We start from the raw sequence: 18798 nt of genomic DNA, 5'->3' as shown, positions 1-18798 counted from the left end.
TGCCACGAGATAGTAAAAGCTTAAATCTTTATGCTTAATCAGGTTAGAATAGAGAAAGAAATAAGCCTTGTGTTGCTCCGGCATCCAACTTAAACAAAATTTTGATAGTCAATAAAAGAAGGAGCAGTCTCAAAATCAGGTTCGTGCATTTTAAACAACTGCAAAATAACTAAATTTGGGATAATAACCATCACACGTTCAGCTATTACCTAGTAAGTTTTTAGTTTAATTAGCACGCATTGGTTTATGCAAGTGATCAGCGTTGCCATTAACCATAATTCTGTTGCTCTGGAATTACATGATACAGAAGCAGAGCCTAGAAAAATATGGAAAAGATAGAAATGTTGGAAAAAGCTTTGAAATGGATACCCATTTGTTTCAATTGAAAGTTACAATTTTCCATACAGTATCCTCTTTCTTCTTACTTAATAAAATCTAATATTGTGCTTATCCCCTTGTTGAATAAGAATAATTGGGGAAAGAATAATCTCCGTTAAACGCAAAGACATCTTTATGTGGAGATTTTACCCACAATGAAAAAGAAAAAAAAAATCAAGATTTAATAACCCCAAGAACTGATGCTTGAAGGGATAAGGAATGCTTAGCATCACCAATATGAAGACTGTGTTCTCCTATAGGAATTCTTCGAACACCAGCCCTATCTACCACACTTAAATACTTGCACACATGAATATGTATCACCACATGTTGCTGCGATCCTGCTGGTACATACACTTTCTGAAACGCAACCAATTGCTTATGTGGCGCCCATAGCCCAACTGGAGACTTCGAAAATACTAGCAGTGTGTGTGAACCGTCCTTTGATCCCACATTTTTCACGTCGATATGAACCTGAATTGATAGCTTACTGCATTTTGCGTGTGTCACCCTCACTGCCTTGTTCGATGTGCTAGTGGTGTTGAGAGTATGGTGGCCGCCTATTGGAATGGCCAACATTTTTGGAGCTTCAGAAATCGTGGTTATGAATTTTGTGTAGCTTAATCCGTGTCCGAATGGGTATACTAATGGACCTTTGTAGAAACGGTAAGTTCTTCCAGGATAGCCTTTGGCTAAATTTGCTCGCATGTCCATTGTTGTCATTGGTAAATTGTTCAGGTACTCCTGTGGATACCATGTCATTGGCAGCTTTCCACCTAAAAATAACAGTATTCAGTTAGTTATACTTGTGAAACGTCAGTACTGTAAATGTTTTCACACTTATGACACTTTATTATATGAAGAGATAATTTGAACTACGTAGATGGCATTTTAGGCTACTTTTTAAATTATGTCCCCGTCAATCTAATGAGCTAGCTTTCACTTTAGAAGTAGCTGGATGAACTTTTTTTGCGGTCAAATTTAGACTAACAACGACAGAATTTAAATAGTGATCTCAAAAACGGTTATTTGTGCAAATGCCACTATATTGCCTTCTGCTCAGTATAATAAAATGAGTTGGTCCATTTATGAAGTTTGTGAGTTTTGAGTAAGGTGATGTGCTACAACAATGAAATGCGTCCAAAGAATAAAGTGAAGCCAACTTTTGTATAAAGGTTTAGTGAGTTTACCTGGATTATGGGCTCCAAAAAGGACATCAGCAATGGCAGCACCACCAGCTTGTCCAGGATAGCCAACCCAAACAATACCACCAATTCGAGGATCGTTATTAGCGAATGTAACATCAACTGGGCCTCCGGACATAAGAACCAATATTACAGGGCCTCTTGAGGCCTTGGCTACCTCGGAGATAAGTTCTTGTTGGAATCCAGGCAATAGTAGCCCAGTTCTATCTCTGAATTCAGCCTCAATAGACTGGTCCAGGCCCATTACTAACACTGTTGCATCCGCTTGACGTGCAGCATCTAATGCTCCAGCAAAGAGTCTATCATCAGTGCATGCCACATCGCCACAACCTTTTTGGTGAATGGTCTTTGAATACTTTGTTATTCCTTGCAATGGGCTTGTGTATCCACATGCAACACCTATATTACAAGAAGCCCAATTAGCATTTATACAAGAAGAAGAAAAGGCCAATTGTGCAAGTGCAACGATGACACACTAAAATTTCAATATACGACACAAATTGTCGCCTTTTGATTATTGAATTGTTTCTACGAGAAAACCCGTTTTTTTTTTACCTGCGTAATTTCCAATCATCGTGACGGTAACATCAGAATTAGGTCCAATGACAGCAACAGTACGATGGCGTCGAGGAGAAAGAGGAAGAGCAGGACCATGATTCTTAAGCAGAACAATGCCCTGTCTAGCAGCTTCAAGTGCGAGTTCTTGATGGGCCGGGCTGCAAACATCTCTTGGGCCAAGATGTCCATAAGGCTGGGCTGATGGTTCTCCATCAAACATTCCAAGCCTTATCTGAACAGCAACTGTATTAGCTAAATTGGCATCAATAGCAGCCTCTTTGAGTATACCACTATGCACTGCATTCTCAGTATGTTGGGCCAGAAAAGGCCCACAGTCCAAATCCAGGCCCGCTTTGATAGCATCAGCAGCAGCTTCCTCAGGTGTTGAGGTGTAGTGTTGGCTTTCGTAGAAAACTCCGACGGAGTCACAGTCGGATACAATGTACCCATTGAGACCCCAACCACCGCGTATGGTTTTGCGGAGAAGTTCTGGATCAGCACAAGTTGGTATGCCATTGACTTGATTGTAGGAGCACATAATACTAGCCACTTTACCTTCTTTAACACAACTTCTAAATGGTACATCAAATGTATCTTCAATGTCTTGCTTGCTAACCTGTGTACATTTCAATAATTTGGTAAATTTAATGTTTCTTGAAGTTCCATACAAAATGATGTCCTTCTAACTAATATGCGTGTGCATTTCAATGAATGGTTCAAAAAACAAAAAAAAAGAGAAATAACGGTTTCTTAATTTTATAAATGTTTCATACAAATGATCCAAAGGCATTTGAGGTGATAGGCATAGAAGATACAGGTTGTTGGTGCACCTACGAATTCCAACAACTCCTATATTAGTACTAAACCTCAATGCAATTGATCACAACTACGTTCAGAAAAAAAATACTTTACACTCTTGAGAACATAGTAAATTTTTTTAAATGCATATATTCAATCTAAGGCTGCAATTGTGGTGCACATACACCCACTATTTATGTGGTGGATTTATCTTAAGTTGAGACAATTCAGTGGGATCAGCTACAATTTGAATTGAAATATCAAATATTAACTACTACTAATATGTATAACATCCTTACCCCTACAAGGGGCAGATGCAGGTTTAGTTTACACTTTACAGGTTTATTTGAACTCAATAGTATTGACTCAAACTCAATGTGTGTTTTAACATAGTATAAAACTGATGTTGAACCAGTAACTGAAATGAGTTAGGGTAAAATCTTAAATTCAAACCCGCAAAATTTGAATATTAGATCCATCGCCATTCCCTACCGTCTAATTGCTTCGCGTATTCTCCTTGAGATAACTAATGAAAATAAACTAAATTTAAGGGTGGCCTAGGTTTGAGTCTAGTGATAATTTAGTCTTTTCATAGTTCCTAAAGACATCTTCATTGTCTTAATTTGAACTATACATAATACATGTAGTGATTTTTTTTTAATATGCATCTTTTGTTATTGGTTATAATGCTCTGTATACCGGGTCTTAAAAGTTTAGTAGTATATGCGTCTCTGTTTTGAGCACACTGTTTCGTCAAATTGCAAGAAAAACTAATCAGTGTATGTCTGGAAATACAAAAAGTGATGGTGCCTAGAAGTGCGGAGCAGTCAGAAAGGGAAAATGCCTGGGAAATTCACGAGATGTTACAAATTTGATGAGAATAGTGACGTATGAAATTACCTTAGCATTAAAATGGAATCTATCAACCCCACTCCAATTATCGAGGTCATAGGCCGTATAGTGCTTGCAACATGCTGCTACTTTCAGCCGGTCACCTAATTCGTTTCCCTGTAAACCTCTCACGTAACGCTCTGCGTATATACCGGCTACCACTGGATCCTCACCGGGTGTCTCCTGTCCCCGTCCCCACCTTGGGTCTCGTAAAATGTTCACGTTTGGGCTCCAATATGTCAGACCTCCCATCTCTCCATTGTACATTGCTCTTGCTTCATCTGATACCACCTGCCACCATATCACACATTAATCAATTTAGTAGGCGTCTGACCACGCGATGTGAAATCATGATTTCATATTTAAATTTCAAATTAGCATTTTATTTATGAAATCTGTACAAAATTTTAATTTTAACTATAATTTCAAATTTTCCAAAAAGTAGAATTTAGGATTCCAAATTATGATTTCAAATTTTTTTAAATATAAAACTTGACTCATAAATTTATATTTTATAAAAAAAGTTCATAAGTTGATAGACATATTTTTTAAACGTAAAACTTGACTCAAGTAAAAATATTGGTTCGTCTTCTCGGTCATCTGATCGGAAATGTATGCTCGACGTGAAGAGATTATTCGTACCATATGGGAGGATTATATTAAAGAGTAGTTAAACTGCAACTCATGTTCAATTTTTCTTTTATTGAACTAAAGTTCGATCAATAGATATTGTATTTTTTAAAAATGTCTTCTAGTAGCGTATTAACTTTGTTATGAACTATGGTTTGCTCATTCGGTAAGATTATATAAGATTCGATAGTTTTTACAACTTGTAGATTTTCATGTTTATAATAAAAATAAAAACTTGAGAAATTCAAATTACATGTCTAAATAAAACTGCAACTTCAAATCAACCTGATTTCAAATCATGTGAGCCTTAGTATAACCATTAAACAAGTAAAGAGAGATGGAAATAATAACATAATTTTTCTTTTAATAAAAGTGAATATCAACTTTGGTTGGTCAACAAAATAAGAGTTAGAATTTTAAGTTTATGAGTTATAAATTTAAAATTTCTTTAATGAATTCTTTTTATCCAAAAAAAAAAGTATTTTAATGAGTTATATTGAGCGTAGCTTTAACACAAATACATAATATGCGTCAAATTGAGTTCCGGCAACTCGTAAGCAAAATGCTTAGCTTCGCCACTATTGGCAAATTTTGGTTGAGGTTGAAAAAAAATTAAGGTAAATATATATTTGAAAGTAAAAATCATGTTTTATGAAGTCAAAAAACAAGCTAAAATTTATGAGGAAAAATTATTAGTATACTTAATATACTTTTCAAACTAGTTTTTGTATTTCATACTCCCTCCATTTCAATTTATGTAAACTTTTTCGAAGTATGAGGGCCAAATTTTATAATTTTGACATAGATTTTTTAATTTTGTAAAAACAAAATTTATATATTTAGAAACTACATAAAAAGTAGTATAAGTCATGATAATTTATAATTCAAATAATTTAGAAATAATGTAAGATAAATATGATCAAAGTATCACCTCGTAAACTCTCCAACAAATTATAGATTTACATAAATTGAAATAAATGGAGTATATACGGAGTATTGAATTAAAGTTGAAATAATGAACCTAAGTTACGAAACAAACATTGTTTTGGAGTTGATAAAGGCATGTGACCTTATATAGAAGGTAGAGCCTGTTCTGGCAAAATTGCAACTTTGGCTTGATGCCCTTACATATAATCATTGTCGAATAAACCATGGCCAATGGGACCCAAAGTGTCCCATCGACCTACCTATCCATAAACCAACTTTTTCTCTAGCAGCCAAACCTTTGATTGGATTCAACTAGTGCACAAGAAAGAAAACTCTTACCTTACCAAAACGGAAATCCACGTTCTAAATTTCTTTCTTCTTAATTATACTCCCCAATTATCCAACTACCACCGTTCTCTTTTCTAATTATTCAATTAATTTTGTGATTCATTATAATGTTTTAAATTAATTTTAATTTTTTAGGTAAGAGATTTAAATGTAATATACAAATATTTTAATTAGGATCAAATATTTTTCTATTCAAATTATAAAGGGTTGGCTGAAATATTTTCTAGAACTAGAATTAAACTCGCCGGCCCCACTATCCTTTACATATGCTGATCTGCAAGTGGCCTTTTATTCTAAAACATAGACTAGTTTAGACTCTAAACTGTTAAAGACTAATGGATATTCATGTACTTATATGAAGCCAAAGGAGATAAGTGGAGTAATAAATTAACGAAGTTAGTCGAGTGATGGATCACATCCATGAGCTGCCATCCTAGTTCTTAGGGTTAGAAAAAGTATTTCACTTCTTTCTATTTCGATTGTATGGATATTAGGGAATATATGAAGCATAAGATAAACAAAAAAGAAACTGAAAAATGTTCATCAAAGATACGCTTGGTGCCAATAATTTTGTCTAATTTAAGAAAATATGCATAACGATATTAAGTAACAATTTGCAACAGGTTCTAATTCTTTCGAAAGCACTAGATTAATAAATTTTGCCCTCCCTCTGTTCCAAAAAGATAGCAACCTGTCCTTCACTTAGAAATAATTAGAAAACATCAAAATCGGTGCATAGTCAAATGTGTAGAAATTAAAATATACCCACCGCCAACATTCAGCAATTCCACGCAGGCGCAAGAACCGAAAAAAAAGTAGAGAAAGTAACAATGACATTATCCTTAACCTTAGAAAAGTATGCTTAGATAATACAACGGATTTTAGTTGGTCGCACCTTAAGTGGTATAGCTGGATAGTAAGTTGGTTACTATTTTATTAGTTCACCAAAATAATATTTTTCATTAAAATTACTTAAAATTATTGAGCTAAATCAGTTTAAAAACACTCTTAATATGATGTGATACTATTTACTTTGAGTTAATCTTAATATGATGTGATATTATTTACTTTGAGTTAAGCCTGTACGATTTTCACCAAAAGCCTATCAAAAATACTACTATATCTTATACTATGTAACACTTTGTTTTTTCCAACTATCAAGTTCGTACACTTCATAATTGTATCGTAAGTGATATTGTGCAAGTGTTGTCCGCAATGTAGTTAATGCAAAGAACCTAAAACTTTAATATAATTAGCAGAGTATCAAAAAGTAACATCATAGTATCTTTATTCTTACCCGTCCAATTTCTTCCCACAAGGAAGCATTGAAAGAAGCAGCAGTTGTAATGACTTGAGGGAAACTGGTAGCTCCTGGAAAATCACCTCCAAACTTAGTCCCTGGTCCTACATTTGAAACTCCATGTAGTGCCTCTGACCACCATTCATACCCTTTAATACCCAGCCTTGGCACAGCTGCAGCATTGTTTCCCAACAATTTCACCTTCTCTTGTAATGTCAATCGCCCAATGAGGTCCCTTACTCTGTCACCAATGGGCAAGTTGGTTTGACAAAAAGGAAACTTTTTAGTTGCCCCATCTTTTGGGTCACAGGCAAATGGGGGACGAGCTGATTGAACAGAAGAAGCAAAAAGGAAAAGAAAAATGAAGAGAGTGGAAGTTGGTTTGTTAATGCCTCCACTCATTTTTGTGGGAAAGAGAGAATATTTGTCCTTCCCAATTGTGTGAGAGCTTTGGATGTTAATAGAGGAGAATATATAGAACAGAGCTTTTGATTTGTTGGCATGGGTATTGGCTATAGCTAGTGGTTATGGAATTAATGATGCATGAGGACATGGGCATGGGGATTCATCACCTTATGAATAACTGATGCGGATGCACACATTAATTATTTGCTCGATACATCGATAGCCTCTTAAATTTTACTCCATAAATTTTATTTAAACATTCAAATTACGATCTATTCGATTGAGTATCTGAACACATGATAAAAAAAAATCACATTTCCGACTCATTTTTTTGAAAAAGTTTTTGCTCTTGTCCTCAAGCGTTCAATACATAAATAAGTTAGTCACTTAAAATATGTCATCTCCTACGCAAAAGCCTTAATAAGCCATAAAATTTCATGTTTGTTCCAATTGATGTTGATGTTTATAACTAAAGAAAAGGACATATTTTATGTGATTAATTTATCTATATAATGGGCGCCTGAAAACACGCAAAAAAATGGGCTAGAAGTGTCTAATAGCTAGGAATACTTTATCATGCCTGTGTTCAAATGCTCAATTAGAATATGATATAATTTGAGTGTCAAAATGAAATTTACTAAATAACAAATTTAATGGGTTGTCGATAAATTCATCCTTAGTTATTTTCGACTTACAATATATAGTTGCATATAAATATAATCTTTTAAAAATATATCTTGTTACAATTGCATCAGTTGTTATAAAAATGTAACAGTGTAATTGGAATTATACACATCACTTTAAAATATCTTGGAATCGTATGTCTAACGAGTAGCGGTTTTTTCATGACCCATCAGATCACACCATGATGTTCCACTGTTTTTTCAGGAAGCTTATAGATATATAGGATAAGGTTTTATATTTCTTTTTTGAACATTCCAAGCTGGAGGTTGCAACTTGCAGGACCTGCTGAACGATGTGGACTAGTGCTATTATTTAACCAAATCACTTCTAATATAGCGGCGCTCAACTTCCTATCTTGGACGAGTCGGAGAATACTTTCCAATTTTAAAAAAATATTTCATCCTTAATCAAGAGGTTTCGAATTGAAACCCCTTTGGGTACGGAGTCATGCTTATTAGAGAGTGTTTTGCCTCCCAATGTGAGATTACCCGGCACGAATCCGGATTAGTCGGACCCCAATGCGAATACGGGACACCACAAAAAAAAAAAAAAAAAACATCTTTCGCTCACCACCAACACTAGCTGTAACCACGTAGCTATTATACAAAGCTACTTATCTTACAATCACCACCAGTAACATTGCACTAGAAATGAATGGCAAAGGTGCGGGACGTGTGCTGAATGGTGCGAGTATAAGCTTATGAGGGGTGGTGCGCAGGGGCGGAGCTAGTAAGGGGCCAGTGTCATCCGAACCTCCTTCGTCAAAAAATTACATGTTATTTACAAGGTTAAAATTATTTTTTATCTATATACAGTAGATGTTGAACTCCCTTAATTTCTTTGTGTGTTTACTTATTTATATTTCTGAACTCTGCTAGTAAAAATTCTGACTCCGTCACTAATGGTGCGGGGGATGAACAGGGGACTATGTGGTTGATTATTTGGCTGGTTCAAACAGTTGTTAAGAAATTTAAAGCGGCAGTTGCGGGTTAGTGGCAAGTGGTATATGACTCCTAAGAAGGGATTTGGATGAGCAAGAATTCCTCCGTCATAAATTGAAGTACTTCATGTACTATAGAGGGAGTCAATTAAAGTAATAAATGCACGGCCACTAGGTAAAGCAAGAATACATAAAATATTGATCTGGATAAGTTAGCATGTCGAGGAACACAGTCAGCATTACTCTATTCGTTGCAATCCAATAATTTTGACGTGAAATATAAATTTATCGGATTAATTCAATACACAAGACGCCCGTTAGCACTTAACATCGTGTAAAAAGCCATAAAAATAATATATTAAAATAATATATATGAATTCATAACTTTAAAAACACAATGAGTTCACAATGCCAAAAAACCTTAAAGGTTGAACTCATAAAATTAATTCTAAATTTGCCTTTGAACATAGAATATATGAAAATAATAATGTTAAAGACATGTTGCATGTGGAATTAAAAAGGGATTTAGGCTAGTGTCCTGTGACCTTCAATTTAGACTTATCATTAATTTGATCAGATGTCTCTGCACTGCATATTTGCTATTGTTAATACTTAATTGGAGGTTGAGAGTTCATGGAGATTAAATTTGGTGAGATATGTTTTTCAAAAGATTGAAAAATCATAAATGTGTAGAAAGTCAGATTGGATGCCTAATTTTCTTTAGAATCTTCTTTTATTTTTTGAAAATATCTTCAGAATCTTCAACAGCTTAATTTTGATGATTAAAAACGACAAGACTAAGAAATCATGATCATGAAATTTAATGTCAAGTTGTCCTTTAGATAAACTATAAACAAGGAACACTACAAGAAGTGAGATCCTCGGCCTTTACTATGTGACAACCCAAGAAATTGCTAAGACCTGAAAGCAGCACATCAGTGGCGGTCAAAAGAGGAATTACTATGTATAAGTACAACTAAAGTTAAATTTCCCTTTCCCAAGAACAAATTTAAGTGAAAGTCTCTTAAAAGAACTTTAAATATATATGGTAATAAACATGGGAGGAGCACCAGTACAAGATGTTCATCCGAATCTCCTTTTTCTAAAATTAAACTATGTATATATAGGTAAAGGAATCGTATAGTGATAAATGTGAGAAAGGAATCGTCATAAATGTGAGAAAGGAATCGTCATGAAAATCCTTATATTGTTTGCGTGCAGATAAGAGCGGAGACGGACGTAACCTTTTGGCTATGGGTTTTTTTTTTTTCCCTAGGCTATGGGTTTATCCTATACAGAATTTTGGACGACACAGAGTCTAGATATTTAAGTAAAAATTTATTAAAATCTCAACAAATGTTATATATGAACCATAATTTTAACTATTAGAGTGAATCTTGAATCTAATTCAACTCCAAAAACTAACTCAAGTGGTGAGGAATATTGTTTAATATATAAAGAAGTCACCCATCCTTTTTTAATACCGATGTGGGACTCTTGACACTAACCCACGCTCAGGAATGGACATTAGGAGCACAACAATTTTTTTCTGATACCATGTTAAGAATGATTCTTGGATCTAACTCAACTCGAAATGTTAACTCAAGAGGTGAGGATTGCCCAAAGTCATATAAATAGACCACCCATCCTTTTTTAATACTAAAATGGGACTTTTGACATTAACAATATAATGAATCCAATGCTATGAATCTCAATTACGAAGCCATTAAATTTAAATCCCGAATACACCTATGATAAGAAATTTGAGGAACTAATCAGGAAAAAAAAAAGTCCAAACCCTTCTAAAAAAACATGCTTCCATCTCAAATTTTATTAGGTGTCTCTGTCATGACTAATTAAACATTTGCAACAAACTTACGTAAAAGGAATGGACGAATGGAGCAATTTTTGTTAGCTTTGCTTCAAAGAGTGGATTATTACATGTAAAAGACTAAGGTCAGAGCAAAGCAATATAACAAGGTCCCATGCTAGCTGCTTGGGTTGCTTGGGCGGCATAATTATTCCTACATACAATTATTGTTGCATTGCTTCACTGAGGCGATTGCCAGCAAAGGAAGCACCCCTCTTGTCACTACTATTTTCAAAGATTTCACTTCTAATGAAAAAAAGAGAAGAAAAAGAATTCAAAGTAAATAATGAATTTCGAGCTTGAAAAATAATCGAGATTAGAAAATACTTTAACAAACATAGTACTTTATGTACAGTAAATATTACAATTTTTATAATTTCCTCTAATTCTTTTTTTTTTTCGAAAATAAATTTAAGGACCTTTAATTTGAGCTTGATATTCAATTTATATTGTTGCCATGAACGATGGTTTTAAATCTAACTAGAACGGATGATTTGAACCCATGCTCCTTAAGTTAGAACGGATGATTTGAACCCATGCTCCTTAAATTTTAATCTGTTCTTCGTTCTTAAGTTTGGACCTGGATATTTGATACTTAACTTGAACTTGATTTTTTGAGTGCTTGAATGTAACTTGTAGAGAAATTTACGATTTTGATCCACCAGCTCTCTCTTGCTTCTTGTTATGAATTTTGGTTCTCTTCTGAGTGATGAAGATTCAGGACACTATTTATAGTTGTGGGAGAGAAGAATTATGACGAGGATAAATCCTTTTCCTTTGATTTGAATCAACGACCGATTAGATTAGGGCAGTGATAAAATCGCATTGATTGAAAGGAACTTGTTGCTTGTACGCATTGCAATTTTCATTGATCTTTGATTTGACTGAACAAGCCACGTCATTTAGCCTTTAACATGATCTTGCTGGTTCTTTCATTTATCTTGGCGAGTCACGTCTTTGGCACGTGGCACCAATATTGACGTCTTGGATAAGATGACATGTTGGGGTTAATAAAATGACTTATCATTTAAAATCACTACAACAAATATGATATTTAGCTACGGAATTATTAGCTACAACACAAAATTTGTCACTAATTGTTCACCTTTTGTGACAAAAATTAAATTTCGTCTTTAAATACATGAGTTACATACTTTCAGTGACGAAACACAAATTTTCGTTGCAAAAAAATTGTCTACTAAAATTTCCCACCAAATAATGAGTTGGCGCCATTTATTGAGTAACAATAACCATGAATTTAAGTTATCAGTGACACATTATTTTGTCAGTAATAATCTACCCAATTTGTGACAAATCATTATTTGTCTTTAAATTAGTTAAATTTTGGATACGGAAAAAAATTCGTCACAGAAGGTATATTCTTACAATAGCAACAAATTAGAGTTTGTATTTAAATTTCGTAAGCTTTAGCCATGAAATTTTATATTTAATTGTGACCTTAATTTTTGTCACTAATAATATACGCAATTAGTGACTAATTGTGACAAAAAATAATTGTCACAAAAATATGTAATGATTTGAATAACGGCGACTTAAAATTTGTAGTTGAATAATTCAACTATTTGCGACGAAAAATATTTTGTAGCTGAGTATAAATGATTTTTATGCCATAATTTTTATATTAATTGTGACCTTAATTTTTTGCCACTAATAACCTAAGCAATAAGTGACAAATAATTTATGGTCACTAATAAGATAAGCAATTAGTGATGAATCATTTATTGTCTCTAATCAACATGCGACTTAGTGACAACAAAAAATTTTGTCACAAAATATGTAATGTTTTAAATAGCGACACCTTAAAATTTGTAATTGAATAATTCAGCTATTTGCGATGAAAAATATTCATAGCTAAATATAAAGGATCTTTGGCTACGATTTTTTAGAGTGAAAACTGAAAGAATAAATAAATAAATAAATAAATAAATAAATAAAAATAAAAACTATATAATGATATATTATCATTAATAAAAATACAATTAACTTACATGTTAAAGTGTAGGAAAATTGTTATTAATAGCCGGTATCTATCATCAAGTAATTAATTTGTGTTCATTTCTTATTTATAAAGATACTTGTTTCAAAAAATTTGGTGTTCCAATCAAATGCTTGAATAAATATATCCAGCAAAATATTTATCTTCTTTATTTAATTTTATACATAAAAACTTCTTATTTAATAGATTTAATTATTGATATATCTCAGAGGGCGTGTAACTCGTAAGTGTAGGATTTCTATAGTATAGGGGGATTAAGTGTTTAAATTTTAAAATTAGGGAGTGTATCAAAAACCGAGTCATATTATAAGAAAGTTATTACTAATATTTAGTATATCTTATTAAGTAATCAATTTTTATTTATTTTTTAATTAATAAAGATACATATTTAAAAAAATACGTTATTTTAACCAAAGTGTGAATAAACATATCCCACAAGAATATTTATCTTCTTTATTATATTTCATAAAAATAAGTACACAAAACTTCTTATTTTGTAATTTGATTTTCTTTTCAATAATTACATTGTGATATACTCCATTCAGTTACGGATATACCGCATAGGGGTGTAAGTGTGTGATTTCTATAGTATAGAGGCTATAAGGGAGAGTATCCGAAACTGAGTCATATAGGAAAGTTATTACCAATAATCGGTATATCCTATTAAGTAATTCATTTGTGTTCATTTCTTATTTATAAAGATACATGTTTAAAAAAATTGTGGTTTTATTTAAATGCATGAATAAAGATATCCAAAATGTTTATCTTCTTTATTAACTTTCATAAAAATAAATACAAAAGGACTTCATATTTAATTTTAATTTTCTTTTGAATAATTATATTTTAATAAATTTAGCTACAGATATACCTCATAAGGGGTGTAAGTGTATGATTTCTATAATATAGGGTATATAAGTGTTTAAATTTAAAATTTAGGGAATGTATCATAAATGAGTCATATTATAGGAAGATTATTAAAATTATTACTAATATCCGGTATATCCTATTAAGTAATCAATTTGTGTTCATTTCTAATTTATAAAAATATATATTTCAAAAATTCATTAGTTTTATAAAATGCGCGAATAAAGATATCACACAAAAGTGTTAATCTTCTTTCTTATATTTCATTAAATAAATGCATAAAAACTTTTTATTTATAATTTTGATTTGCTTCTGAATAATTATATTGTAAAATATCTACTTATATCTCATAGGAGGTGTAAGTGCATGATTTCTATATTATTGGGGAGCGAAGGGGGGGGGGGGGTATAAGTGTTTAAATTTAGGAAGTGTATCAGAAACTGAGTTATATTATAGAAAGTTATTACTAATAGTCAATATATCTTATGAAAAATAAGTTTATGATCATTTCTTATTTATAAAGAAAACATGTTTCAAAAATTTGTTTTAATCAAATGCGTGAATATAGATATCCAACAAAAATGTTTATCTTCTTTATTAAATTTCACAAAAATAGATACATAAACACTTCATATTTATAATTTTAATTTTATTTTGTATAATTATATTTTAATATATTTAGTTACAGATTTGTCTCTTGAGGGGTGTATGTGTATGCCTTCTATAGTATAAGGAGTATAAGTGTTTAAATAAAATTTAGGGGGTATATCATAAACTGAATCATATTATAGGAAAGTTATTACTAATATATGGTATATCTTATTAAGCAAAAAATTTGTGTTCATTTCTTATTTATGAAAATAAATGTAAGGAATCATTTTTTTAATAAAATGCGTGAATAAAGATATCACACAGAAATGTTTATCTTCTTTCTTATATTTAATTTAAAACATAAATAAAAAATTCTTATTTATTATTTTAATTTGCATCTGAATAATTATATTGTGATACATGTAGTTACGGATGTACGTCATAGGGGGTATAAGTGTATGATTTCTATAGTATAACGAGTATAAGTGAATAAATTTTCAAATTTAGGGAATGTATCATAAACTGAGTCATATTATAGGAAAGTTATTACTAATATTAGGTATATCTTATTAAGTAATCAATTTGTGTTCTTTTCTTATTTATAAAAATACATGTTTAAAAAAGATCATTGTTTTAATAAAATGCGGGAATAAAGATATCACACAAAAATGTTTATCATCTTTATCATATTTTATTAAATAAATACATAAAACTTCTTATTTATCATTTTAATTTACTTTTGAATAATTATATTGTGATATACTGCGTACCTCACAGGGGGTACATAGGGGGTGTAAATGCATGATTTCTATATTATGGGGGTGGGGGTATAAATGTTTACATTTTAAAATTTAGGATGTGTATCAGAAACTGGCTCATATTATAGAAAGTTATTATTAATAGTTGGTATCTTATTAAGAATTAATTTGTGACCATTTCTTATTTATAAAGATACATGTTTAAAAAAAAAAAAAAAAATTAGTATATTTAGTTACAGATATATCTCATAGGGCTTGTAAGTGTAGGATTTCTATAGTATAGGGGTACAAGTTTTTAAATTCTAAAATTTAAGGAAACTAAGTCATATTAGAGAAAAGTTATTACTAATAGTCCGTATATCTTATTAAGTAGTTAATAAGTGCTCATTTCGTGTTTATAAAGATACACGTTTCAATAAATTCTCCTTTTTAATCAAATGCGTGAATAAAGATATTCAACAAAAATGTTTATCTTCCCTATTAAATTTTATAAAAATAAATACATAAAAACTCATTATTTATAATTTTAATTTGATTTAAATAATTATATTTTAATACATTTAGTTAAAGATATACCTCATATGGGTGTACATGTAGAATTTTTATAATATAGGAGGCATAAGTGCTTAAATTTTAAAATTTAAGGAGTGTATCCAAAACTTAATCCTATTAATTCTAAAATATATAATTTTCGCAACATTCTTTTTGTTTTTACTCCTTTTTAAATTAGCACGAAATATTAGGCGGCAATTTTCCCCCCTTTTCTTTTACCAAATCCCTCTTTTAAACACTAGTGTCGTGTCCCACCCCATTTACTCCCCCATATCTCCACTTCTCATCTTATTAAGGTCTCATTTGTTTTCATTAAGATTAAGACGTCTGAATCTGAATGCACATCTGAATGATTAAGATGTTGTCTCTAGGTCTGAACACTGAAAATTAAGACTGTTTTTTTCAACATCTGAATGTGCATAATGTATTCATTTAAACATAATAAATATACAATTCAAATAAAACATAACTAAATATCAGAAAATAAATACAATAAAATAAATATTATTTGATAAAAAATGAAACATTTATGTTCACTAATAATGGTGGAGATGATTCATAGTCGTGGTGGGTGGTGAGGGAGTGGAGGGGTGGGTGGTTGGGGTGAGGGGTAGGAGGTAGTGGGGGTGGTGTGGAGTGGGGTGGGTGGTGTGGAGTGGGGTGGGGTTGGTGGTGGGGAGCGGGTGGGGGTGGTGGGGAGTGGGGGGTTGGAGTGGAGGGTGGGTGGGGTTGGAGTGGAGGGTGGTTGGTGGGGTGGGTGGGGTGGGGTTAGGGGTGGAGCTGGTGGTAAAAAAAAAAAAATCATGTAAAAATACCTCTTAATGATATTAAGACTTGATTTAAGATCTTAATGATTAAGACTTTTTAAGACCCAATAAGTGCGTAGATCTTAATTGTCTTTAAAGTCATATGTAATTATTTGATAGTTTTTTGTGACGAAATTATATTTTTTTTCAGCTACAAATTACATATGACTTTAAAGACAATTATGGTCGGCGCTGAATAAAACAGTAGTTAGTGACAAGGTTGTTTTGTTGGCATTAATCGCCTTTTTAGTGACAAAAATACACTATTAACCATAATTTTTTATACTTTTTTTTTACGAACAAGTTCGTCATAATTAATAAGCATTTAAGGACGAAATTATTTTTTGTAGCTAATAAACTTTATTTAGCGACGAAACACTAAATTGCGACCCATGTTTAGGGACGAACGTTTGACGATTTTTTTTTTCGTCACAACATATTTTTTGTGATGAAATCTGAATTTTAAGTGACAAAACAGTTCGTCACTGATAATCAAATTTGCTGTAGTGAATTTAAATCAATGAACTAGCCCAACAAAATTGAACTATTAGTTAAATTCATATTAATTGAACTTAAATAATTTATCAGATTATATTTGCCTCAATATTCATTTGGACTGATGTATTTTAAATCTAAAATATAGCAAGTTATTCAATAGGTTTAAACTTAATAATTATTTTAATTACCTACACTCATTTTTTATTGAAAAAATAGATAAGTTTTGAGTTGAACATCAAATTCTAATGATTAATTGATGGCCACACTCAAAAATCATGAACAGAAAAGTAAATGAACTAAGGATAAAGAGATTTTGGGTTATTTGTTAAATAAGGTAGTGAACTTATGAACCGTGATCAACGCAAGGTAAAGGTAACAAAGGCAGACACAAATTTCGAAAAAATGTATATTTATATTAAGTTCGAATTAACCTATTAGTAATGCTCTGCGCGTCCAGGAATATGATTTAACATATGGTATGCTAGCAATAAATGAGATCATTATTATAGCAGTACCTCCTCTGCTTCTTTTATCTGATTTTGCTTTCTTCGGAACATACAAATTGTGGGATGCTGATTGAACCATTCTGTACGCAGATCTAATCTTGAAAAATCTTTTTTAAGTTGTTTCATCAGTTTTATTATTAATATTAGACAATGGTAGGTTAGTAGCTTGGTTATGGACGACAAAATTTCGACATCCTCACTAGTCTGTTTTTTCATAAGTTGGAGTTGGTGTTCTTGGGAAGGTACCACCACTTCCTTTTCTGCATTTTTAATTAATCCCCACTTCCTTTCTTTTCTTTTTATTTTTTTGACACTTCCCCGCTTTTCCTTTCTTTTTTAATTTTGGACTACAACAAAAATATATTCCCTCCTTTTTCGATTACTAGTCCTCCAGTATATTAAAAATATTTTTTTTACTTGACTATTTTAGAAAATCAATAGAGATTTTTTTTGGTTTTCTTATTCTTATAATTAAGTAACTTATTGCGGTACTAATATTCCAATTTAAATTTGTAAAGCATAGTTAATATCAGCAACTTAATAAAATATAAGTTAATAAATAATTTCTAACAAAGAAAATAAATTCAATACTGGACAAATACAAGGTAACGGGGAGTATTAGAAAAAAGATTCATACTGCTCTCTCCGATATTCATTTTATTTGTCATGACTACTAAAAATAACTGGTCCAAAAGATTTGTTATTTTAAAAAATCGATTAAAATTAATTATTTTTGTCACCTTTATTCATATTCTAATAAATATGGAGAGAGATCAAAATGGTGAAAAGAAAGAGTAGTATTAAAACGGGATTAAAGAATAAATAAGTATAATTTTATCAAATTATATATATTAATATTTTCTTAAGGAGTGTTTGACAAATAAAATGAACCAGATGCAATATTTTTACTTGTTCTTTTCAAGAGATATAATCAAGTATAATTTTATCAAATTATATATATTAATATTTTCTTAAGGAGTGTTTGACAAATAAAATGAACCAGATGCAATATTTTTACTTGTTCTTTTCAAGAGATATAATCAGGATTATATTTGTTATTCGTATACCATTTCTTTAAATGACACCGCATATATGGGATCTCAAGCAGCTTTGGAATTATTAGCCTGAGTATAAAATGGTTATACTACTGCGTATCAGAATCAAGCTGCAATTGTTTTTCTTTTCTTGAGTGTCCGGAACTTTTCTAACCCAAAAAAAAAAAAAAAAAAAAAATAGGCTTCACGCACATAATCTGTGCGTGAAAGGACCAAA

The 18798-nt window shown here is 31.5% G+C and overlaps 1 protein-coding gene across 1 annotated transcript; it reads right to left on the bottom strand.

Annotated features, from left to right (window-relative positions):
• Positions 1-342: 342 nt before the first annotated feature.
• On the bottom strand, positions 343-7500 carry LOC132644949 (probable beta-D-xylosidase 2). The gene is made up of 5 exons (XM_060361639.1): positions 7033-7500; positions 3840-4121; positions 2139-2757; positions 1569-1982; positions 343-1154 (listed from the first exon to the last, which is right to left on the bottom strand). The coding sequence occupies exons 1-5, from the start codon at positions 7435-7437 to the stop codon at positions 553-555; spliced, it is 2322 nt and encodes a 773-aa protein (XP_060217622.1). The 5' UTR covers positions 7438-7500; the 3' UTR covers positions 343-552.
• Between the last annotated feature and the right edge of the window lie 11298 nt (positions 7501-18798).

Source organism: Lycium barbarum, chromosome 6 (assembly GCF_019175385.1).
Source record: "Lycium barbarum isolate Lr01 chromosome 6, ASM1917538v2, whole genome shotgun sequence".
NCBI lineage: Eukaryota > Viridiplantae > Streptophyta > Magnoliopsida > Solanales > Solanaceae > Lycium > Lycium barbarum.
This window is presented reverse-complemented; position numbering and strand designations above follow the sequence as displayed.

Bases quoted from the DNA above. Each gene is read 5' to 3' on its own strand.
- LOC132644949 (XM_060361639.1), bottom strand. From the start codon at position 7,437: ATGAGTGGAGGCATTAACAAACCAACTTCCACTCTCTTCATTTTTCTT. The intron at 1,983-2,138 runs GTAAAAAAAAAA...CTTGTAATATAG, and splicing joins GATGATTGGAAATTACGCAG to GTGTTGCATGTGGATACACA. The intron at 1,155-1,568 runs GTAAACTCACTA...TGTTATTTTTAG, and splicing joins TTTTGGAGCCCATAATCCAG to GTGGAAAGCTGCCAATGACA.